The sequence below is a fragment of the Callospermophilus lateralis genome, chromosome X (assembly GCF_048772815.1).
Source record: "Callospermophilus lateralis isolate mCalLat2 chromosome X, mCalLat2.hap1, whole genome shotgun sequence".
Lineage (NCBI taxonomy): Eukaryota > Metazoa > Chordata > Mammalia > Rodentia > Sciuridae > Callospermophilus > Callospermophilus lateralis.
The window spans coordinates 49,900,894-49,927,387 of NC_135325.1; the positions used below are offsets into that span (position 1 = coordinate 49,900,894).

The following is a 26,494-nucleotide window of genomic DNA, read 5'->3' on the forward strand; positions in this document are numbered from 1 at the left end:
CATCCTAAAATCAAGGAGGTATACTTGAAGTACTACACATGGAATCAAGCAGGACTTTGGAAGAAGGCTGACTTGGGTTGAACTCTGGATTCAACCATTTCCTTGCCCTGTGATCTTCCACAAATTCAGAACCTCTCTGAGCCTGCATTTCCCTGTAAGATGGCTTCAATCACACATGCCTACTGTTATTGAAATTAAATACATTAAAGTGTACAAAGTCCTAAAATAATATTTGGCCTATAACAAGTATCTACTACCATTCCCCTTTCTTTCCCTTTTACCTGGTTAAATAAGCTGCTTTGAAATAGTACCTCTTGGCTACCCCCTCTCCTAGGTACCTACAAGAACTGTCTGCTTTTCTTTTCTCTGTAGGTTCAAGAGTATAGAGAGGCTCTTGAAGCAGTCCTCATCAAGGGCAAAAATGGAGTCCCACTTCTGCCAGAGCTGTACAGTGTTCCTCCTGACAGGGTGAGTTGGAAAATGCTATAACACTGATTGAAGAGGAGGCATAATTCAATAGGATGCTTTCATTTGCATCAAATAATTGCTTATCTTCTGATTTTAATGTTCAATAAGTTTTTCTTTAGGTATAAGACAATAGAAATATGATTTTATTCCTTTAGAAATAAATTGGTAAAGGAGTCTCAATCATGGCACTACTATACAGGGAGATAGGATGAGACCAAACCGTAATGCTGAGGATGACATAGAGATCAGTAGGTAGGACTAGGGTGATGTTCTGTGTGCACTCTCAGGTTTTGATATTCTCCCCTTTGAGACCAATAATACAGGATCATTTGAGTAGATCAGGCTTGGATAACAAAGTATGTCCTAACTTCATTTTCCCAAAATACAAATCAGGTATACCATTGCTCCTCTTTGTTAAAGAGCCCTGATCGTAAGAGATATACAACCTTGCATTCTGTTGGGATTGGAAGGAAGAATAAGCTCCTAGCAATATCAGCAGCATCACCTGAGTCTTTTCTAAAATAGATGTCATGCCCTCCCTCACACCTTAACCAGAATCTCCATTTGAATTAGCTCTTCTGGTAATTACAGTTTGTGGAGCAAGCACTGCCCTAGACTATTGTTATAATGCTTCACTTATCAGTGCATTGCCTATGTTACTATGTAAAGCCAAAATGGAGACTCAGACTTTTATGGTCTAGTATCATAAGCCTTGTATTACCTCTCATCTGGCTTCTTTGTGTTTTCATTTAGGTTGATGAAGAATATCAAAATCCTCACACTGTGGACCGAGTACCCATGGGGAAGTTGCCTCATATGTGGGGTCAGTCTCTATACATTTTAGGAAGCTTGATGGCAGAGGTAAGGGGAAACTTTAAGCTACTCAGCCTTTTTCTGCCTTAGTCACCTTAATAATCAGATTTGCAAGTGGCTCATTAAATCTGAAGGATATCTTGCCTTTTATAGTGTGCCTTAATTATAGTTTTTCTTCCAAGTTTTCAGAGTAGGAAGCACAGTCAGCCCTTGATGAAAATCTTGTACTCCTTGGCAACCATTTTCCTTATGCCACCCAGGGCTTTCTACTTTGGCATTGTACTTGGAGATGCTAAAGGATCAAGCCCAGGATTTTTCCCATTCAGAACTCCTAGGTGCCTTGCCTGGTGACTAATAAACACAATTGTCCTTAGATAGTAATTACTGACAGTGGATTAAGTGCTAACCTTTCTAAGCAACATAATGTTTCTTTCTTTAATTGAACTAATCATTTTAGGCACCCTGACAACTGGGTAGGAACACTATGGACTTTATGTTTGGTTGTTTTAGGTTTTCTGTTTGTTTTTTGGTAAGGGACTCTTGAAATGTTCCGCACATCAAATTCTATTGAGGCAGGCTTTAATGAAGCACTTCTGACTGTGTATTCAGCTTCTTTGTAGCATTTTGAACCTACACAAAGGGGTTTCTTTCTCCAAAGTTTTCCAGATTTACTAGCAAATATATTTCCCCATTGTAGGTTATTTTGATGTGATATATAACCAGGTTCCTAGAGAATCTGCTCTGGGACTTAGCTGTCCTTTCTTTTTTTAATATTTATTTTTTAGTAGTAGGTGGACATACAATATCTTTATTTTATTTTTATATGGTGCTGAGGATCGAACCCAGCGCCTCAAGCATGCTAGGTGAGCCGTCTACCACTGAACCACAACCCCAGCCCCCTAAGCTGTCCTTTCTGAGCCAGACTCTTTGACCTATTTATATATGATTATTTCTTTTCTGAGATGTTTTTTTGTTGTTGTTTTTTTTTTTTTGTGACCATGGCAGTTTAATTATCTTTAGTTGACATGAATATGAATAGAGCAAATAATGGGAAGAATGTTTTGTTTAAAGTAATCCATGCCTGGTAAACTTATCATTCAATTAGAATAAATTATATGTAATGAAAACAGGAGGAGATAAGTGGTATGCTTAAGAATAAAATAGGTGAGTTCATCACAGTTCATAAAGGACAGAAACTCAAGTTAAGTCAAACGATTTCTGGTACTCAGACACAGTGCAGCATAGCTGTGATCCCAGCGACTTAGGAGGCTGAGGCAGGAGGGTTATAAATTTGAGCCAGCATGAACAATTTAGTGAGACTCTGACTCAAAATAAAATTTTAGGGTTGGGGATATAGCTCAGCTGGTAGAGTGCTTGCCTCATATGCACAAGACCCTGGGTTCAAATCCCCAGCACCACAAAAACATAAAATAAAATTTTTAAAAATCTGAGGCTGTAGGTCAGTTGTAGAGGTCCTGGGTTTGATCCCCAGAACTGTAAAATGAGATTTCTAATGAGCAGAAAGCATAGAAGATGCAGGGAAAAAAGTGCAGAAACAGCAGGATTAATGACTTAAAATATTCATAATAAACACTGGAGTCTGATCATCTAAATATGTGTCATTATATGTATATCTAGAGAAAGAAGAGGAGTAATCTGAAACTTTCTGTTCATTTAGAATTTATACCCTGCCTACTTCCAAGAGAAGGATTTGTGGGCACCACTAGGAATAAACTTCAAATAAAATTAATTTGGATGTGAATTATGGGAGTTCAAACATATTCATACAAGAAGTTTATTTATTTTATTTCTGATGATGTTGTTTTCCCTAAAACATTAACTTATTTGTTTTTGATTTAGGGACCTAATAATCTTTCTGATTTTTTTAGGGATTTTTAGCTCCTGGAGAAATTGATCCCCTGAATCGTAGATTTTCTACTGTACCAAAGCCAGATGTTGTGGTTCAAGGTGTGTATTCCTATTCTCAATAGCAAAACTTTATATTCAAGGTGTGGTTAGGGACAGAGACCTTGGGGCCAGTAAATTATGACTTTTTTCTTCATTTTGCATTTGTTAGATTTCAAAAAGTATATGATGATCTTGGTTCTGATTGGTTCAAAACTTACTGTTAATATTAATCCTAAATGAATAATGTGTGATATCAGAGGACTCAAAATATTATTTGATGTTTTTTATTTCTGGAAACTCTTTTCATTGTCACAACATTTCAGCCTCCTATTTATCTCTGCTTCCTTTCTAATTACCTTTTCTGTGCTTTATCTGCTAATACTCCTTTCTTTTCATGTTCTCCTATTGTTTCTGTACTTAATCTCATACTCTCATCTTTCTATGTGTTCATACACTGTGTGTTAATTTGCTGGGACTACCTACTTCATAATAAGGTTGCTTCTGACCATTACCTCCTTGGAGGGTACGCCTAACTTTTATTTTTACTGCTAAATAAATCAACTTAAATTTGTAGGTATCTATTCCATACAAAACACTGAGCTAAGTTATAAACATATTAAAAATTTGTGTTCCAGTACCTAAAAAACTTCTCTATCACTTACACTTCAAATACAAAACTGATATCTTCTGTTTTTATCCCATCCTTTTACCTCTCCCAAGAAAAACAAATCTTTCTATTTTCCTTATCACTTTCAATGACATTACCGATGTCCTCATTTCCTAGGGTAGAAAGCTTGAGGTGATTCTTCACTTTCCAACATCACTATGCATTAATACGGTATTAAGTACTGCTGTGAACCTCCCTTTAAATGTCTCTAGTCACTTAATATTCTGATCTTTGTCAGTCCTCCAACCCTCCCCACCCCAACAATTTTACCCATCCTTGCTTCCTTTTCTCTAATCTCAGAAAAAAGGTGTTATTCTCCTATTCAAAGCCAAGGCCCCCTTCTGATGCTTTTATCCTCTTCCCCAGCATCCTCAAGAAACTTACTATTTTCCAGTATCTTCAAACTCTCCCACTGTTTCTTCTGTTTTTCAGTCATTTGACATGTTTTATCTCCCTCTAGTTTCTTCCTTTCTCATCTGCACTTATGCCTTTTTATATTCCATTCATTCTGCAGTACTTTATAGACTAGTATATTCTGAACATGTTCTTGCTTACGATACCAGTGACCTTTGTGTTGCCAATTTGGGGAATATTTTTAATCCATATCTTAGTGGATCTTCCAATTTCATTTATTATTTGTATTTCTGGAAATGCTGGATTTTCATCTCTTCTATGATGTCATGGTCTCTTGGATTTTCTTTAACCTATATTAAGTGCTTTTCTGCCCATTCAAGTTTTCCTGTTCCTATACTTGCCCTTTAACTATTGGCATTCTTGAGTCTGTCATCAGGGTACTCATCTTCTTACTCTTAATATTTGTTCCTGTCTCTCAGCTTCCTCCTATTCCAAACTTTTTCCCCTTTTTCACCTCCTTACTTCTTCCCCCATTTTCAGAAGATGACCTCACCTGCTACGCCACTGAGAAAATACAAGCCATGAGACGAGAATCCCCCACTCCAAGACTTTCCTTCCTTCCTTCCTTCCTTCCTTCCTTCCTTCCTTGGTACCATGTATTGAACCCAGGGGTGCTTAACCACTGAGCCACATCCCCAGCCCTATTTTGTATTTTATTTAGAGACAGGATCTCACTGAGTTGCTTAGCACCTCACTTTTGCTGAGGCTGGCTTTGAACTCATAATCCTCCTGCCTCAGGCTCCCGAGTTGCTGGGATTACAGCCGTATGCCATCATGCCCAACCATCCCAGGATTTTCTATCCTTCCATTCTTTATATATGTCAGAATCTCTCAAGTTTATATTCTGGGTCCTCTTCTCTATATATCCTCCCATGTCATATCTCTCTCTCTTTCTCTCTCTCTTTCTCTCGGTGGTGCTAGGGATTGAACCCAGGGCCTTGTGCATGCTAGGCAAGCACTCTACCAACTGAGCTATATCACCAGCTCCACACCTCATTCATTTAGGTAGTTAGTAAGTATTTTTTAATGAACAAATGTTTGAATACATGTATTTTCCTAGACTGTTATTAGCTGTTATCATTTTCCTCTGTGCATGTTCCTCTTTCATTTTCATGTTTTCCATTTAGAAGTGATCAAGATGATGTTATGTTCAAGGGACTCTTTAATCACCATGTCCTACATATCCTAGCCCAGACCTCAGCAACCTATTAGCATGAGGTTGCCAAGATACAAAAATACACAAAGGATAATGGCAAAGGAAAACAAAGTAGCATTTTGTTAACTAGGCATTTGCCCAAAGCTCAAAAGAAAATATTATTAAGCTGAAATTCACCAACTGGTACGTTTTTCCCCTGTGAACTAAATGGAACACATCTAACAGTAATAGGGGAGGAGAAGAAGAGGGCATGTTTCAAGCCAGCTGAAGCTTCACTTCACTTCAAGTTGGGAAGAATCAGGGAGTTGACCTGGCCTCTTGCCTTGTGGATAGGCTTACTACTTCAGGGACATTGGTGTTAGTGGAAAAAAAAAGGGAATTTTCCAGGCTTGGCAGGCTCTGGGTCTAGAGAAATGTCATTGCTATCATTACTAACCCCTCCTCCTCCCACAAATCCACAACTATAATACCCCCTGTATGTTGATGACTCAGTCTTTATCCCCAATTCATATAGCTTTCTTTCATTCTATAGCTATAGGAAAACTTGTTGTCAGGATGTTCTTTATAACCCTCACATTCCTGGCTCTGACCTTCAGTGTATTGATACAAAAGAGTGTGGGTAGTGTGGGGAATCAATTTTTACCAAAGCTATAAAGAAAAACCCCCATGATGAATTTTTCCCATTTGAATACAAAGTGTGTCATTCTCTAAGCACTTGGATAATTAGCGAAAAAGCACAATCTAATACTCTAGTCATCTTTTCCCTTTCCTATTTAGATAATATTGCTGAAGTACCTAGGATGATACCTGCTTCACCTATTTCCTCCATAACTGTTGATTTCCTCTCCTTTCCTTTTTTTACCTCCAAAGGAAATTATGTGCCATGGGGATTTTTACATTCCTATTGAAATGAAACTGTCTATTGATCTCATCTTTCTTTTCCATAGTCTCCATTCTTGCTGAAACAGAAGAAATCAAGGCCATTTTGAAGGACAACGGAATTGATGTGGAGACCATTGCTGAGGTGTACCCCATCAGAGTACAACCAGCTCGTATTCTCAGCCACATTTATTCCAGTCTAGGTAAGGATATTGACCAACCTGCCAGAACCAAAGCATTACTCAATACAGGCTTATTTCCTTCCGTTTTTTTTTTCCAATCTTGACCTTGTACTGCTTTATTAAACTGGATCTGAGGAAGAATTTAAAGTATCTGGAGTCCAAGTTTCTAATTCTTTTGTGAGCAGGTGTGATAATTTTAGATATCCTTTGGTATGTAGGGCATGACTGCTTTCAGACAACATTATATCTTTATTCCAAGTGTGTATTCAATTAACCTGTTCTCTTTCCTGGTATCTATATTTCTGTTTCAAATACATATGAATTTCATAAGAAGAATAGCCAAGAAACTTATATTTAGGTCTTTTATACTTTGTTATGTAATGAACTAGTTGATAATATTTTTAAAATTCCCTAATCTGATACTTACTTATTTTAATTTAATTTAAAATTGGTACTTATTTTTATTTAATTTAAATATTAAACATAGTGACTTACTTTTCAAATTCAATAAACTACTATATTGTTAGATTTTAAAATATATGGAAGTTAGGGGGATATCTCAGTAGCAAAGTGAATATCTAGTATGTCCAATGTCTAGCACCAATAAAACTACATTTGTGGAAGACTACAGAATGACCCTCAAAGATATCCAGGTATTGATCCCTAGGACCTATATACATTACCTAATATGGCAAAAGGAACTTTGCAGGCATAATTTTAAACAGCTCCAGATGGAAATATTATTCTGGACTACTCAGTTGAACCCTAAGTGTAATCACAATGTCCTTATAAGACACATTCAGAGGGCTATCAGACTACAGAAGTATGAGATGTGACTACAGAGCAAGAGATTAGTGTGATAAGGCTATAACCCAAAGATAAATACATGTACATTCCCACATCCTTTAGAAGTTGGAAGAGGCAAGGAATGGTTTTTTCCCTAGAATCTCCAAAAGGAATCAGCCCTGGTAAAACCTTGATTTTGGTTTTAGCCCCATAATACTCATTTTGAACATTGAGATTGTTTGTTTGTTGATTTATTGTGGAGCTAGGGATTGAACCTAGGACCTCCCACATGAAAAACAAGCACTCTACCACTGAGCTACATTCCCAGCCCAAATATCAGTGAGATTTGTAACATATATATTTCCTAGTTTGTTACTTTCCTTTTATTTTCTTGCCTTTTTTTGCAAATCTTTAAATTCAAATACATCAATTTTATCAGATATATTTTCCACTCCTTCTAGAATTACGAATGTATCTCCTAGTTTCATCAGAATAGATATGGTATTCTGGTTCTGTTCATTTTCATAAATTGTAAGCTATCTAATTTCCAGATGATATGTACATATAGACTTCCGGAAACTGGGGAATAGAGAAAAGCACAAAGGAAAGAGATAAAAACCACTTATTATTACACTACTCTAAGGAAGTTGCTGTTTTATTTTGGTGTACTAGTTTCCAATAAGTTTTTTTTTTTTAGTGGGGGGAGTACTGGGGATTGAACCCAGGGTTGCTTAACCACTGAGCTACATCCATATATATATTTAGAGATAGGATCTTGCTGAGTTGCTTAGGGCCTTGCTATGATGGTGAGGCTGGCTTTGAACTCACAATCCTCCTGCTTCAGCCTCCCAAGCTATTGGGATTACAGGCATGTGTCACCTTACCTGATTCCAATATGCTTTTATAAAATAAAGCACACTTGCTTTTAGAAAAATTTTGTCATAAAAATAGATTTTGCCTTCTGTTTTTACAATATAACAATATATGACAAACCCTGTTAACATTTTGGGAAGTACCTATACTCCAATTTCCTACTTGTGTTAGCATAATTTCTTCAAATTTCTGGACCTAATGTGGATTAACATGTTTTCATAAATTAGTCTTTTTTCGATTTATTTTGAAAATTGTCTATTTATATTCTTTTGGCTTTTTTTTCTACTGTACAACTGTCAGTTTCTTTCTGATTTCTATGCATTTTATATATATAGGAACACACACACAAATACATGTACATACTAGAGATGCAGACACTGTCTTCCACATGTTATCACTATATTTTGCTCTTTTATCATTTGCCTTTTAATTTTGTGTTTGCTTTTGAAATATAAAATTTTATGTTTTATATATCAAAATTTTTTTCCTTTTGTTTTCTTTCTTTCCTTTTACACTTAGAGATCAGCTTCTCACTAAGTCAGCTACATTTTCACTACATTTTCTCTTAGTTTTGTTTTGGTTACAATTTTACATTTAACTCTTAGGCTAGAGTTTTAACTTGTTCAATCCCTGGTACCCCAAAAAAATAATTAACCATTTATTACAGCACTATTTATTGAATAGTTCATATATACAATATTTATAAATGCCATGACTTTCACTTACTCTGTGTGTATTTGTTTATCCTTCTGATCTTACATTTTATCTCTCAATCACTGTTTCTCCTTTCCTAGTACTTACATTTTTAAAGATTTTTAAAGTTATCACAGCTTCAATCTCACTAATGATTTGGAAAATTTAAGATAAAACAAAAAACAACACTATTATTTGTTGCCATCAGTTTTATAAAAGTTAACATTGGTAATATCCAGTTATAATGACTGTGTGGCAGCATGGACATTCCCAGCATTCTTGGTAGTAGTACAAATCAGAGGCAGATTAGCATTAACTATAAAATAGTTTAATATAGCTACCTTTAGTTAACAATCCTTACTTCTAGGAATCTATCCTACATGACATTTATAGAAGTGTTCTTTATAGCACAATTTGTTTGACAGAAAAATTAAAAGGAACATATTATGTATGAACAAGAATGGTAGAATTATAATATAGTATGCAACAAGTAAAAGGAGACTTTCAGCTTCTAGCTATAATGAAATAGCTTGTATTGGGTTAATCCTCTTACTGAGAATTAATACAATGTCTGAATTTTAAAAATAAAGGTGAAGAAGGCTTCAGAGCATAATTATGAAAGCCAGGATTTGAGAAGCCAAAACTGTCGACCTCAAAGAAATAAATTTACCATTCCCCGTGCAATTTCCCTTTTAGGCATATACTAATTTTTAAGCTTTGTTTAAGACTGAAATAAGGAGCCAAGAAAATATGCAGAGAGTTTATGGAAGGGAGGAAAATTGCAATTCATGACCGTCTTATGTGGAAGGGTCTGGGATGAACACCTCTGGATTCTGGGTGAAAGCTTTGAGGAGAGGGCAGTACGCTGGGGTAAGGAAAAACCACAAATAGACCAATTCTTAGAAGGCCTTAAACACAAAGCCTTAAACAAAACCTTTTGAACCCCTGATTAGACTAAGGTAAACTGCTTGAGATGATCTGACTGCCAAAATAAAGTAAGTTGTCTGTGGAGAAAAATAATACCATCCAGAGCCCCTACAATTCTTTTTTTTGAACTGGAAATTGAACCCAGGGCTTTGCAAATGCAAGGCAGATGCTTTGCCACTGAGCTACATTCCAGCCCCTACAATTCTTTTTACATTGTATTTAACATTGAAAAAGTATAAGAAGACATACCAGTAAACCAAGTGAATAAAAGTTAAAAAAATACAGTCAAAACAGACACAGATTTCTATTCTATATAGTATTCAAAGGTCCAGTTAGAGCAAGTAGGCAAGAAAAAGAAATAAATCACATCCAAATAATCAAGGAAGAATTAAAATTATCTCTATTCATCTGTGATCTTATATGAAGAAAACTTGAAAGTTTTCATATACACAAAAATATTGATTGAAGTAATAAACTTAGTAGTTATAAGACAAAAATCAACACACAAGTCATGTCTATACATTAATAATAAACAATTCAAATGGGAAATTAAAACACTTCCATTCACAATAGTGTCAAAAAGAATAAAATATTTTAAATCAATCTTAACTAAAGAAGTAAAAGATCTGTACACTGAAAATGACAAGACCTTGATGAAAAAAAAATTAAAGAATACAGAAATAAATGGAAAAACATCTCATATTTATAGATTTGAACATGTAACATTGTTAAGATATCAGTACAACCCAAACTTATCAACAGATTGAATATAATACCTATTAAAAGGCCACAAGAAGAAGCTGAGTGTGATCATACAAGCCTATAATCCCAGCAGCTTGGAAAGCTGAGGCAGGAGGATCCAAGTTCAAGGCCAGCCTCTGCAATTTAGTGAGGCCCTAAGCAACTTACTAAGACCCTATCTCAAATTTTAAAAAATGAAAAGGGCTGGAGATGTATCTCAGTGGTAACGTACCTTTGGTTTCCATCCCCAGTACAAAAAAAAAAAAAAAAAGGGCCACGAGATTTTTTTTTTTTTTTTTGCAAAAGTAGAAAAATTCATTCTAAAATTCATGTGGACCAGCAGCTCAGGAGGCTGAGGCAGGAGGATTGTGAGTTCAAAGCCAGCCTCAGCAACTTAGTAAGGCCCTAAGCAACTCAGTGAGATCTTGTCTCTAATAAAATATTTTTAGAAAGGCTGGGGATGTGGCTCAGTGGTTAAGCGTCCCTGGGTTTAATCCAAGGTACCCCCCGAAAAATTTCATATGGAAACTCAAGGGACCCCCAAAATGGCCAAGACCATTGTGAAAAAGAAGAAATTGAAGGACTTGGTGCTTCCTAACTTCAAAACATACTACCATGCTACAGTAATCAAAACAATGTAGTATTAGCATACAGACAGACATACAGAACAATGGAATAGAATAGAGAGCACATAAATAAACCTTTGCCTAAATGATCAGATTATTTTCAACAAGGGTGCCAAGATCACTTAATGGAGAAAGGACAGTCTTTTCAACAAATGGTTCTGGGAAAACTACATTCCACTTGAAAAGAATTAAGTTAGATCCTAACCTAACACCATGTACAATTAACTCAAAATGTATTAAAGACCAAATGTAAAACCCCAAAACTATGATATTCTTAGAAGAAACAAGAGAAATGCTTCTTGACATTCAATTTAGCAGGAATTTCTTAGATGAATATGATACTGAAAGCACAGTCAACAAAAGAATAGAGAAATTGAACTTCATCAAAATAAAACTTTTGTGCCTCAAAAGAAACCATCAACAAAGTGAAAAGGCAATCGAGAAAATATTTATAAATCATATATCTGATAAGGGAATTTATCCCAAAATGTTAAGAAAGTTAAGAAGAACTACAATTCAACAATAACAACCAGATTTTTAAAAATCAACAAAGAACTTGAATAGACATTTCTTTAAAAAAAAAAAGACATAGAAATGGCCAATAAGGAAATAAAAAATGCTCAACAACACTAATCATTAGACAAATATAAATCAAAACCACAATGAGATACATACCCATTATGATGACTTGCTAAAAAAAACAAAGAGTGTTGGTGTGGATTTAGAGAAATTGAAACCATTGTTTTACATTCCCATGTCCATCAGTAGATAGATAGATAAACAAAATGTGGTATATACATGGAATGAAATATTATTCAGCTTTAAGAAGGAAGGAAATTCTGGCATGTGCTGTAACATAGATGAACCTTGAGGACATTATGCTAAGTCAAATCAGGCAGTTACAAACCTAGAATATTCAAATTCATAAACACATGGTAGAATGGTAGTTCTCAGAGCCTGGGAGGAGGAGGACATGAGAAGTTACTGTTTAATGGGTATAGAATTTCAGTTTGGGAAGATGAAAAGTTCTAGAGATGGAAGTTAGTTAACAATTATGTTAATGTATTTAATGCCACTGAATTGTACATTTAAATATTAAAATGGGCTTCGTGCAGTGGTTCATGCGTATAATCCCATCTGTATGGGAAGTTGAGGCCAAAAAATGGTAAGTTTGAGGCCAGTGTTAACAATTTAGTAAGACCCTGTCTCAAAATAAAGATAAAAGAAGGCTGCAGATATAGCTCAGGGGTAGAGATCCCCTGGTTTTAATCCCCAGTTCAACAAAAATTATTAAAATTATAAATTTTATGCTATGTATACTTTACTGTAATGAAAAAGAAAGGAGAAGTGGCTAAATCTAGTTGCAAAACCACGTTCAGGTAAATTGTGTGATTTACTGAGCAGGCCCTGGAATATGATCAAGACATTGACAGTTCTTTGGTACTGGCCTCCAAAGAATAAATGAACTCTAAACTGTAGCATATTTTTGTAGGATAGTACTTAGGATAAAGTAAGGGCAAATATCAAAGACTCAAAAAAAAGTTCAAAAAATAAAAAAGTATTGGAAATTTTGTCAGTACTGACATGACAATATATTCACTATGTACTTTGGGGGAAAGAAATTTAAGAGTAATGTGTATAGTAGTATCCTGTGTTATACAGGAAAATCTGCATGAAAAATTTAATAATTTCCTCTTTGTAAGAAGTATTGATTTAATGACAGCCTTTTGGAGGACTAAAGAAATTTGAGTGTATTTAACATAAACATCAATTATAAGATTAATTTTGATTTCAGAATGCTAAATTGTAAAAGGAAGACATCTTCAACTCAAAGATGTGTGTGTTTAAACAGGCTTGCTGCTTTAATTTGTGCACTAAAATATCTTGACCATTTCTTAATTTTATGTCAGGATGCAACAGTAGAATGAAACTCAGCGGACGACCCTATAGACTCATGGGAGTACTCGGAACTTCAAAACTCTATGACATTCGGAAAACTATCTTTACTTTCACTCCCCAGGTGGGTGAAATAAGTGGGAATGTGCATTGAGATGAATGGAAATTAAGAAAGAAACAATGGATCTGGGGTTGTGCTTCAGTGGTAGAATGCTGGCCCAGCACCTGAGGCACTGGGTTCAATTCTCAGCACAACATGTAAATAAATAAATAAAATAAAGGTTTATCAACAATTAATAAAATGTTGAAAATGAAAGAAACATTGCAGAAATAAAGTATTTACTGGAATTGGGATAAGTATCAAAAGAGTTCCACAAGGCCTTGCACGTATTAAATTGCTTGATAAATATTTGTTGAGTTGAACTAAATCAAACTTGCACCATGGTTATGCCAAGTGATCCAAGTGATTGTGATTACCAAGAGTAGTCCTGGGTGTTGCAGGATTTTACAAAGGTTACTTACAAAGTTCCCCTTATTTTTAAAAGTTAAAATAAGGTTATATTTGTCCTTTATAAATAAAATACAATGTTTTTTATTCAGCTACTAAATTAATGTGTTTCCTTTATTTGGGGGAGGGGTCTTTTTATGTGCATGGAAATTTTAATCTTCTAAACAAAAATATCAATATTGTTAAGCTGTGAATATATATATATATATATTGTTAGCATGATGTTTATTAACTACATCACAATAGCAAGCCCTAGTTGTGTGTCTGGGGAGGAAAAAATTTTTCTGGAAAGTATAGACTTCCCATTTCTCATCTTGTGAAATAGTATAGCTGAGATGCATACAGACATAAAAGTAGAGGATCCTGCACTGTTTCTGAATTTGTGATTTGCTAGCCATATGACTTTGCTATTCCATATATTGTTTCTTGGTTTTATTTTGTATTTATTAAAGAAAGAAAAACACTTTTCAGGTGGTTATGGGTTTAAATAAAAATATATATTTGAAAAAACTTTCTAAACAGGAGCACTTTAAAAATGTCAGAAACTTGTTGTATTTGCTGACCACCACATACTTTGTTTGGGTCTTATTAGGCATTAAATTTGGGAATATCATTGCTTCAATGACATCTTATATAGCCTTCTGAATATGTATTTTTAAAATATTATTTCATAGTTATGAGACCAAATTGTTCTGAAGTATTATTTTTTTTCCTCAGTTTATAGACCAGCAACAGTTCTACCTGGCTCTGGACAACAAGATGATAGTGGAAATGCTCAGAACAGATCTTTCCTACCTCTGTAGCCGCTGGAGGATGACAGGCCAGCCCACCATCACCTTCCCCATCTCACACACCATGCTTGGTAAGGGCTCTAAGAGTCAAGGAATGAGTATACTTTTAAAAATATGTCTGATATTTAGTCCTTCAATATCCTAGATGTAATGGAGAGCTAGCTACTTCTTATGATTTTATTCTTTCAGCAGTTTTCATTAGCTCCGCTTTTGTTTTCTAAGAATTGGGGACATATGGGGTGAAAGAGTTTGATCAGGTCTCTGTTCCCTTTGAACTTATGTTTTAGAAAGCTAAGACACAATAAGTATAAAACAAATACACAGAATATTTAAAATGATTTGAGAGCCATGATTTTTAAAAATGTACCAGAGAATACCTTGGGTGGGGCTACTTTAGATAATTTATTTCTAAGTCAATTTATAGAAACCATATTCATGCAGTACTTTTTAAAATGTTTTGATTAGTGCATTATAGTTATACATAATATTGGGGTTCATTTTAACATAATCATACATGCATGGAATATAATTTGTTCCTCTTTGGTCCACAATACTTTCTCTTTCCCTCATCTCCTCTCCCCCCTCCCCATTTCCTCTCCTCTATTCTATTGGTCTTCCTTCTATTTATTGATAGTGATTTTTAAATTAGGGCTTTATAGATACACATTCTTTTTAGAGACAGTAATATCAGTTGGGTGTGGTGGTACACACCTGTAATCCCAGTGTCTTAGGAAACTGAGGCAGGAGGATTTCAAGTTCAAAGACAGCCTTGGTAACTTAGTAAGACCCTGCCTCAAAATTAAAATAAAAAGGGACCTGGGTGTAGCTCAGTGGTAGACAACCCCTAGGTTAAATTGCCAGTTCTACAGAAAAACAACAACAAAACAGTAATACTACATTCTGCATCTATCTTATTCCAGTGGAACAATATTTTATAGAAAAATTCCCAGGCTTCTCCTTCCAAAGCCTGTCTGGTGGAAACAGTAAAATTTAGCAGAGAAAAAGTGAAAAGGCTTTTGGTGTATTTTTTTTTTCTTTTTTTGGCTGGGCTTCCTGCCATTGCTTAGTTGAAACTGGGTGAAAGGCTTTATTGTTCTCTCAGTTCCTGGAAGACTAGAGCCAATACTGAAGCCACTGCTTTCTTTCTGTGCTTCTGTTGTTGCTTCCAAAGGTTTGTTTATACTGCCAAAGTACATAGAGTTCCTTTTCACTAAAGAAGAATATTGTACCATAAGTCATTTAAAATCCAGATAGACTGTTAGGAATTTTAGTCACATCTTAAAAGTGCTTCAGAATCATAGGAGTTGAGAAAGTAGGGTAGTCTTTCTTCTTTTTCTCTTTATTTAATTAGCGCAATTAACAAGTACCCGTTTAATAACTACTTTGTTCCCAGAATTGTCTTTAGAAAGTAGAAAGTCTAATTGGAGGGGCAAAATTAATACATAAAAATAACAGAAATCAATAAGTTAGTATTTCACAGTGAAGGTTATCAGATTATAAAAGAAAAATTCTCAACTGAGGTGAGACTTAAGCAGGTTTTTGGAATTGTTCATATAAATATAGGAGGAGGCATGAAGAAAGGGTACTTTGAGGGGGGAAATAACATGAGTGTGGCCTGAAGGCAGGAATGAGCTTGACTTGTGAGGCCAATGAAGAGACTAACCTTAATAGAATGGATTTTGCATTCCAGATAATTATAAACAAAACTGGAGAAGTAAAGTAGGATCAGATTATGTCAACCATCAAAAGGTTTTCAGTAGGGAGTGACATGATCAAAGTGATGTTTTGGAAATATTGGTTGTGACTGTACACATTGTAATGAGGAGAGACTGATCTGAAGGAAGCTAATTTACATATGAGGTGAAGAAAAGACACACTGAATGGGTGGTATTAGAAATAGAGTGGAAATGAGTGGTGATCTGTGCCTGTAGTCCCAGCTAATCAAGAGACTGAGTCAGAAAGTTCACTTAAGTATAGTAGTTTAAGGCCAGCCTGGACAACGTATGTTTCCAACAAACAGCTGGGTGTGGTGGCCTGTACCTGTAATTCCAGTGACTCAGGAGGCTGAGGCAGGAGAATTCCAAATTTGAGGCCAACTTTAGCAACTTAGCAAGTATTTGTCTCAAAATAAAAATAAATAAATTAATTAATAAATAAAAGTGTTGGGATTATCACTCAGTAGTAAAGTGCTCCTGGGTTCAGTCTCCAGTACCAAAAAAATAAAAGGCTTCTTGGAGGTGATAGGTGAGGCATAATAATGAAAAAAGAATCATTGAGGAACACTGCTATAGAGATGTGAAGTAAGATCTATCAGTAAGGAGGTTGTGGCAAAAGAAGATAAAGACAGCATTTCAAATAGAGGCAAGAGACTATAAATAAATACAATTTCAGATGATAATAAATTTAGGCTTACTACTTTACTTTTTGTGAAAAAACAAATTCTAAATTAATAAAAAAGCTACAAACACACAAAACAAACCCTTGAAGGGCTGGGACTGTGCCTCAGCGGTAGAGCACTAACGTAGCATGTGCGAGGCAAATATAGAAGCAAATATGGTAGAATATTTTTGTAGTCTTAGACTGATGAAATCTGTCCTTTGAAATATACAAAAAAGAAAAAAATTGACAAATGTAACAACACAAAATACATAAAAGCACCAAGGATGAGGTTGAAAGACAAATAATAAAGCTATATAAAGTATTTGCCATGTATCTATAGAGAAAATATTAATATTCAAAACATAAAAAGCTCTTGAAAGTCAATTGAAAAAAAGAAATGTAAAGTACTTTAATGGAAAAATTATCCTTGATGGGAAATTCATGAAAGAAATGCAAATGGCCAGTAAATACATGAAAACATGCTCAATTTACTGGCAATAAAATTAAAACAGTGTCTTCTAATTTTATCTATCAGATAAACAAAGATTAAAAAGATTGCTAATGCCCATTCTTGTTAAAAGTATAGAAATGCAGTCACTTTCTATACTGTTGGCAGAAATATAATTGGCACAATGATTTTAGTGGTGATTTGCAGTCTCTACAATTATTTTAATATGTGCTCCCTTTGTCCTACAAGTTCTGCTTGTAGAAATTTAATCTAAGGAAATAATAGAATAAATCCATAAAGATTAGGTACAATGATCTTCAGTACAGAGTTGATTATAACTTTAAATGTCTTCTATGGAGTCATTTTTAGCTATTGCAAAGGATGAATCAGAAAAAGTGGATCACAAATGATTATGTGCAGTATGATCACTTTCACACAAAATCAGATAATTATTAGCCTTCTAGATTTTTTTATGCTTATGCACACACATATAAATCAAGGCTGAGGAAAGTTGTCCTTTGCAAGACACAAAAAGAAAAAAAATGACAAACTTAAAACATGAAATTTTAAATCAATCTCATATAAAAAGCACTAAGGATGTATTGCTTAAGATATATGAATGAAATAATGTACATAAAACATTTATTATAGTGCTTGGCACATAACAGTCAGCAAATAGTTACTGCTGCATAATTATGTCAGCATTCAGGAGTTATTAAACACTCTGCCATCAGATACTGTATTAAGTACTTAGGATAAATAAAATAATGCCTTTGAAGAACTCTTTCTATTAGTCATAACGCCTTACCATGTGCCCATTCAGCAGTGTTGCTTCGCAGGTGAATATTGAAATATAAGGTGATGATTTGTACTATCACCACCAGAATGTTGGTTTGAAATATTTCCCCCCTACTTTAAAGTTAAAGCCATAAATATTGTGCTAAAATTCTCTCCATTTCAAGATGAAGATGGAACGAGCTTGAATTCAAGTATCCTGGCAGCACTCCGAAAAATGCAGGATGGCTATTTTGGTGGGGCAAGGTAAGTGATCTATATGTTCCTGTTAGTGAAATGAATTGAAACTTGTGAGTTGAGAAGAGTAATGGCAGACTTGTGTTGCCTCTCTGTGTGTCTTCAACAACACAATCCCATCATACTCAGAGGAACTAGAATTTGATTGAATGAATCAAGGAATTCAATGTAATAGAAAAAGTTTAGAAGATTTCCACACCCTGTTATTTTTCTAGATGTCAGGGAACCACAAAATGTATTCTTTAGAAAAAGAAGTTTACTGAATTTACCCAATTCTGGCTGCTTTTTTCTCCCAAATTTTTATTTTTGCAAAGTTTCTAGCTTACAAAAATTTGTAAGCATAGTATGAAACACCCATGTACCCTTTCTCAGTATTCACCTATTGTTGACGTTTGTTTCAATGTGTGTTTTCTCTCTCCCTTCTTCTCTCTCTTCCTCTGTTCCTCTCTGTCACTTCCCTCACTCACACATATGTGCATACACACACACACACACACACACACACACACATATGAGTGAGGGTGTATATATATGTGTGTTTATATATATAAACACATATATACACGTACTTTTTTGCTAAGAAGTTTAGCTATAGACATCATGACTCTTCAGCCTTTAATACTTCAGTTTCCATCATCTAAGAACAAAAATAGTATCATAAGTAACCACAATATAATCATCACATGTAGGGAATTTCATATTAATACACTACAATATTCCCTTCTTATCTCTCAGGGATACTATGCCTAGATAAACGTGGTGGATGCCTGAAACCACAGATAGCTGTGAATTAGGCACAGTAAGAGATGAATAACAATAACTAAAAGTAAAACAATTGTATCAATATACTATGATAAGTTATAGAAAATTTATGAATTATTTGTTTTTATAATTTCTATTTAATATTTTTAGACAACCATAGACCTTGAGTAACTGAAACAATAGAATGCCAACCCACAGATAAGAAGGGAATACCATATCTAACATCTAATAACATCCTTGTTTAAAATTGTCCAATTGCCCCAGTAATGTTTTTCCCATAGCTTTTTTCCCTATCCAGGATCCAACCAAAGGAGTACTTACTTCCAAAGAAGTAAACATTAGCAATTAATTATTATATCTCTTTGGTATCTTTTAATCTAGAACAGTTTTCCAGCATTATCCATTTTGATAATTTTGATAATCTTTCTTGATAATCTCATTAACTTTTGAATAATGTGGGTCAGTTATTTTGCAGGATGTCTCTCAATTTGGATTTGTCAGATTATATGTTTGGCAGGAGGACTACCTGTGTGATGTTGAATCCTTGTTTTAATTTAGGATCTTCAAGATGGAAAGAATCCTTTAAATGATTAGGAGAGATACACGATGGGAATATAGATTTTATTACTTACTGACCAAGGAAGGAGTGAATTGCATGCCCAGAAACCACACACAGAGGCCAGGAGCCCAAAGACAGAGACCCATGGGCCATCTCCTGTATTGGGATCCAAGGCATTATAAAAACAGGTTTCCAATAGGAAATTCTAAGGGATAAAGTAATTTAAAGTAAGCAGATATGAATTCTAGGGGGTCATACTATGGCTCAGAAGAGATCACTAAGCATATCTACACTGTCTATGCAGGATGTGGGGGTCATAAGGACCAGTCAAATAGGTTGTATCTAGCTGTACTTAGGAATGTGATCACCAGAAGGAAGTTGTATAAGGCAGATATCTTGATCAATCCCAAGTAACTAGAGGAGGTGCAGAACTGGAAACTGTCAAGGATGACTGAGTCCTTCCTGTGTTCTGAGAAAGTTATTAAATATATTCAAAATAGATGCTGAAGTCATCTAAAATAAGAAATCACTATAGTCCTTCTCAGGACATTGTATCAGGAGGCACATGAGATTGGTTTCTTACCTTAGTGATGTTAACTTTGATCACTTGTTTAAAGTGGTATCTACTAAGTTTCTCTATCTGTTTTCCCAACAGTCTTCAACCAAATAATTAGCTTCCGTTGATTCTTCCATGAATTAATTATTACTAATAGAGTTGTAAAAGGGCATTTCTGTGTTTCTGTCACTCTGTGTTCATTCATTAGTTGACATCGCTATGTATAAAAGGGAGCTTTGTCTTCCCCTATATTTTGTTATTTAGTGTCAGCATAGATTCATAGGCTCTTATTTTATTTCAATATGTCATGATTCATTCCTGTCATCATTTATTTCAATGAACACATTATCCAAGGTCTGGGAATAAGCAGCTCCTTCAAGCTGGATTTTTTAGAAAATTATTACTACTCACTTTCCTTTTGAGTTTTGTAATTGGCTTTATAAGTAGGGGAAAATATGCCTTACAGGCTACTGTAATGTATAAAGTTTTCAAATACCATCTTTTATGTTCCAAATGTTCAGCAGGGGCTAGTTTTTAAATGATGTGATGGGTTTGTTTTGATTTATATTCATTCTCTCCTGGCTTATCTAAGTAGCCAATGCAAATTGGACATCTGACATAGTTATCAAAATAACATGGCAGTGGAAGAGAACAAAATTGATGTGCTGGTAGATTGTGAACCCATAATTGTAGACTTCAATAAGAGAACCCTCTGACCATTTAAGCTGAGCATTATGCCTAGGAGTGCTGAGAAATTTCACGTTTACAAAATGTATACTAATGATGAATTTTAGTAATCCTCCAACAAATAATAATAAGTATTCTTTTTATCACAAAGATTTTGTGGTGTTAAAAGGATTGCCCCTGATTTCCTGTTTTGTATCTACCCTCTAATTGTCAGGATTCAAACAGGTAAATTGTCAGAGTTTTTGACGACATCCTGCTGCTCGCATTTGAGCTTCATGGATCCTGGACCTGAGGGTAAGCTGTACAGTGAAGATTATGATGACGAAACCTATGATGAGCTTGAATCTGGCAACTGGATGGATGGCTTTGATTCAATCAATAATGGTAAGGAGGCTTCATAAAGCACTGGCTAGCTGGATAAGAATATAAAATATTGTTCAGCATTGTCTTTAATAATTCACGCTGCCAGCAATCTCACAGTGTACCAACCTCACTCCTCTTTAATACACCTAGATTTCTACTTTTGTTTGGCTTCACTTTTCATCCCTTTACTTACCTTTGGTTTCTGGTCTAATATCCCTGTGGTGATTGTGGAGTTGGACTGTCCCTTACTAAGGTTAGGGAAGATTTCTCTTCTGGGGCATTTGAAGTGCCTGGTGATTTTGAAATGGGAAGAAACAGTAGTGAGTAAGAGATATTTAATCAAGTACACAGTTTAAAATTATATATACAGGGCTGGGGTTGTGGCTCAGTGGTAGAATGTTTGCCTAGCATGTGTAAGGCACTGGGTTCAATTCTCAGTACTGCATATAAATAAGTAAAATAAAGGTCCATTGACAACTAAAAAGTATTTTTAAAATACATATACAGGGCTGAGGTTGTGGCTTAGCAGTAGAGCACTCACCTAGCACATGAGAGGCCCTGGGTTCGATCCTCAGCACCACATAAAAATAAATAAATAATGATATTGTGTAAAAAAATACATATACATTACTGCATTTTACTTTAAAATTATAAAATATAAAATTTAATTTAGAGTGCTTTTTATATAACATTTGAGGGCTATATCAGAATCTCTGGGGAGATATGTTAGTTCAAAAAAAGCCTGTTTAAAATGCCTATTGCTTTCATATTACAAACTAGACAAATAATACACACTAAAACCAAAATATAACTGGCTATTAAGATATAGTAAGAAAGCATTGTGGGGGCTTAAATTAAAAATGACTGAGAAATTCTTACCTGTAGTGTAAAAACACTGATCTATGCCAGACAAGCTGTTATATTGTTTGAATCTTAAAGAAAGAAGGGCCCTTAAAAAGTAATTATTTTTCTAGCCATCTAAAACTTGGGTTGCCTACTTTTATTGTCTGGGTATTTGACTGTTAGCCTGAATTTTTTTAAAAAAATTTCATATGTATGTTATAGTTGTATATTTTGATGGGATTTGTTGTTACATATGCATCCATGTACACAATATAATTTGGCCAGTATCATTCCCCAGCATTCCACTCCTCCCTCCCTACCTCCCACCCTTTGGTCCCATTCCTTTACTGATCTCTCTTTGATTTTTAGCAGATCCAACCCCACCTTTGTTTTCCTTTTTCCTCTTGAGCTTCTGCATATGAAAGAGAACACTTGACCCTTAATGTCTGAGATTGACTTATTTCCATTAACAGTGGTCTGTAGTTCCATCCATTTTCCTGCAATTGACAATTTCATTTTTCTTTATGGCTGAATAAACTCCAAATATATATCACATTTTCTTTATCCATTCATCCATTGACAGACACCTAGGCTGGTTCCATAGTTTGGTTATTGTGAATCACGCTGCTATAAACAGGAGTATGAATGTATCACTGTAGTACAGTGACTTTAATTATTTTGAATGAATACTGAGGAGTGGTATAGCTGGGTCATATATGGTGGTTTCATGACTAGCCTTTTGAGGAACTGCCTTACTGATTTCCATAGTGGTTGTACTAATTTACAATCCCATCAACAGTGTAGGAATGTTCCTTTTTCTCCACATCCCCACCAGCATTTATTATTTTTGTGTTCTTCAGGACTGCCACATTTTTATTTTTTATATTGAGATATGATCTTATTAAGTTGCTCAGGATGGCACTGAATTTGCAGTCCTCCTGCCTCAGCCTCCCAAGTAGCTGGGATTGAAGATGTGCTAAAATACATCTTTTTATGATTTGTATCACTACATTTGTTCTTACAGCATTCTGAGTCACTTTCCCACATTTGGATGTGCTCATTAGTGGTCTCACAGTGGGTATGTTGATTGCTTAGGTAGAAAGATTCTCTTCATATTCTTGTAATTCTCAACTTAAGATCATCCAAAACTAGATAATGTGTGACTGACTTAGCTGACTTCTCTACTGATCCAGAGAGTGTACTTTTCAACTGTAAACAGTATGAATATTTATGTAAAGTTTAAAATATTAAGCATCCACAGAGTATATGTATATTTTTATTTCAATTATCTGTATTTCATTATCTAATATTATATGCTGGCATGCAAATAAAGATCAATTAACTTTAAAAAAATAATAATATTATAGAAGTTGTACGGTGGAGGAGGAGCCCAAAAGGATATGGACCATATCTACTTCACCAAAACATAGCACATAGTACACTGCCTGGTACATAGTAGCCAATATACATTTGGCAAATAAATATATGAGGTGACTAAAAGGCCACAAGAGTCTCATAGTGCTTTTTTCATGAATGCCACATGGAGATTTTTTTTTATTAGTAGTAATTGTAGTTTTTGTTCATAGATTCTGTTTATCACCAGGCTCAATGTTTTTTGGAAGATTTTTGCCGTTCCCTGACCCTTTCTCACAAAAGTCTCCTACTAGTGGGACTTGAAAGGCCTTGCTCTGCGCCTTCTTCACTACCTCTGCCACCATCCCATCACTCACACCTACCTACACAAATTATGAAACACTTGCTCCACCTATCTTAGAATAAGCTCATACTGCTTCAGAGAACCTCAGCATCGTCCCAGGAAACCTGAAGAACAAGTGGGTCCTGGTAAATGGCCATATTCTCTAAATCTTAAATCTATGAGGTTGTATCATGATCACAAGCTTTTTAGCCCCTCCATGATCAAAAAAACAGCCTACTTCCGGTGCTGCATTATGAGTACGGGAGCCCATCATTCTGATTGCTGGGGTAGACTTTAAAGTAACTAAACTGTTCATTCTTTTCTCTCTCCCTCCTCCCACTAATCCTGCAGCTCCCTGTGGTGATGAAGTTGCTCGTTATTTAGATCACCTTTTGGCGCACACTGCTCCCCATCCTAAACTAGCCCCTACCTCACAGAAGGGAGGGCTAGATCGGTTCCGAGCTGCTGTGCAAACAACCTGCGACTTAATGTCCTTGGTGACCAAGGCCAAGGAACTCCATGTACAGAGTGAGTAATGCCATGACTCACTAGAGTCAGGCACAGGATGACATAAAGCCCAGGATGGGGGCGGGATATTGATTACACATAAGCAGGAACTTTGTTTTGTTCACTGCTTTATCCCCAGCATCTTGGACAGCACCTGGAACATACCAGACACTCAAATATTTGTAAAACAATAAATCAAATACAGTTTTGCTATCCATAATGCTATAGAGTCTGGTTTAACCAGGGACATGGTAAGGAGAGTCAGAACAGTAGACATGGAGCATATTCAGTTCTAACATCACAGTAAAATGATGGTAAGAAGGAAAAGTTTAGAAAAAATCCTCCTTTGGAAGTAGTTTTGTTTATAAATAAAGCATTGCAAGACAATTACAGGTCAGCTATGCAATGGAAAGGGAGATAGTCTTAAGTAAGTTACAATTGGTTCCATTAGGCCAGTTGTAATTTTTATAGTTGGTCATTCTAGCCATGTAGATCTGTAATTGTCGAATATGGTACTCATCCTTCATTGCATACTCTTCCCCATGACCCCTTTCCTCTTTCAGTAATATTTACAGTGGGGGATATCTTCTACTACACATTATTAGGAGTTGCCACGGTTCCTAAAAGTATTCATTGTTTCTGTGTAGTAGCCACAAATGAAGGGAGAAAAGGGCTCCTTGGCCACACCTAGAAAACCTAAATGTTAACATTATTTAAATAATGAGGATGCTTGAGATGCATGCTCTTGCTGTCTAAAACTTTATTGACCATTACTAACCAAAGATATTAAATATGAACTCTAGGGATTCATTTAACATGTATAAAGGAGAAAAGCTTAGCATGCCCTTTGGGTATACTCACTGGAGAATGGGCTTATGTAAGATGAAGTTTATTGTCATATTTCTCAATTGTGAATCAGGAAAACTTGAGCTTAATTCCTAGCTCTGCTACTTACTTGCTTGAGCAGTTATTTGAGCTCTGTAACTCTTTGTATATGTAAAATGGTGAAAATGACAAGAGAGTCTCTTCTTAGTGATTATGGGTAAGTATTTCAACAATGTACTGTAAGTAAGAAATCTTAAGAATATCTCAAAGTTGGTCAGCCACTAGATTGTTTTGATTCCCTAGACAAGTTCATCCAATCACCTATTCTCAGGGAAATCCAACCACTAGCCATCAAGTATTTTCTTAGGAATGTCCAGAAAATATAAAATGTAACTGAACCCTTTGTGTTACTTGTGGCATTCTGCCAAAGTTTCAGTGATAGCACCATCATGGAATTCATTGCACTTAGTAAATTTAATATCTTACATGACCACCTGATGGTATAATTCTAGAAAATCAAATTAAAATATGTTTATTGATTAATTGGACAGTCTTTAAATTATCTAATATTCACATTTCTCTTTTTTGGTATTAACAAGGAAGAAAAAATTTGCCATTCTTGTTTTATAAAGAATTGACTGATATATGACCTCATTCCTGAGGTCAGCTGTGCATTTTTATTGGTCTCTTAGTTAGCTAACCTTCCTAATAAATGTCAACCTCTTGCAGATGTTCACATGTATCTTCCTACAAAGTTATTTCAGCCTTCTCGGCCTTCATTCAACTTACTTGACTCGCCTCAGTCCCCACAAGATGACCAGGTAAATGTGCGCTTGAGTTATTTCTATTTGTGTGTGCAAAAAAGCCATCTTTATAGAAAATTATAGAACTAGCCATTATGGTTCCTGTTAGTAGCTGATAGTAGGCAAAATACTATCCTGATGAAGATACATGTTCTTTTCAGTTCCGTCTTAAAGTAGACAAGTTTTCCTAAGTACATTTCAAGAAAACTACTTTGCTGTATCATATGTCTTGATGGTTTCACTGTTTTTGCTTTGCTTTTCATCAACATTTAGAGAATTCTTATGGAAAAGTTTTAAAGATAGAAAGATGACTCATTCTAGGGCATATTAAGTGGAGCACTTATGGACTTAATTTCTTTTCAACATTTCTCAAACTAAAGGTTCCCTCTGTTCGTGTAGAAATGCATCTTCCTAGAGACCAATCTGGGGAGGTAGACTTTGAAGCACTGGTTTCACAATTAAAGGAGACCACAAGCTTACAGGAACAAGCTGATATTCTCTACATGTTGTATACTATGAAGTAAGTGATGGATATTATCAGCATATTTTAATGTTCATATAGAGAAAAAGTATAACATAGTCTTTTTATTCTATAACAAATATCTGAGATAATCCACTTATTAAAAGAAAAGGGTTTTTTAGCTTACAGTTTTGGAGGCTTCAGTTCATGAGTTATTTCTTTTGGTTCTGTGGTGAGTCAGCATAC

The 26,494-nt window shown here is 35.2% G+C and overlaps 1 protein-coding gene and 1 non-coding gene across 6 annotated transcripts in view; one reads left to right on the forward strand and one right to left on the reverse strand.

The window, feature by feature from the left end:
- The window catches only part of Phka1 (phosphorylase kinase regulatory subunit alpha 1), a 107,312-nt gene that overhangs the window by 43,600 nt on the left and 37,218 nt on the right, over window positions 1-26,494 (forward strand). For 3 of the 5 annotated variants that reach the window (XM_077107451.1, XM_077107452.1, XM_077107453.1), the window contains exons 11-21: window positions 373-468; window positions 1,222-1,329; window positions 3,171-3,249; window positions 6,374-6,508; window positions 13,044-13,153; window positions 14,255-14,399; window positions 18,118-18,196; window positions 20,966-21,135; window positions 24,005-24,181; window positions 25,715-25,806; window positions 26,169-26,308. In XM_077107451.1, coding sequence (XP_076963566.1) covers window positions 373-468; window positions 1,222-1,329; window positions 3,171-3,249; window positions 6,374-6,508; window positions 13,044-13,153; window positions 14,255-14,399; window positions 18,118-18,196; window positions 20,966-21,135; window positions 24,005-24,181; window positions 25,715-25,806; window positions 26,169-26,308 — 1,331 coding nt within the window. The remainder of the gene's footprint in view (window positions 1-372; window positions 469-1,221; window positions 1,330-3,170; window positions 3,250-6,373; window positions 6,509-13,043; window positions 13,154-14,254; window positions 14,400-18,117; window positions 18,197-20,965; window positions 21,136-24,004; window positions 24,182-25,714; window positions 25,807-26,168; window positions 26,309-26,494) is intronic. The other 2 variants (XM_077107454.1, XM_077107455.1) reach the window with 1 other exon arrangement.
- Window positions 5,180-5,252, reverse strand: Trnaa-agc (transfer RNA alanine (anticodon AGC)). Its single transcript has one exon. It is a non-coding gene; the product is annotated as a tRNA-Ala (tRNA).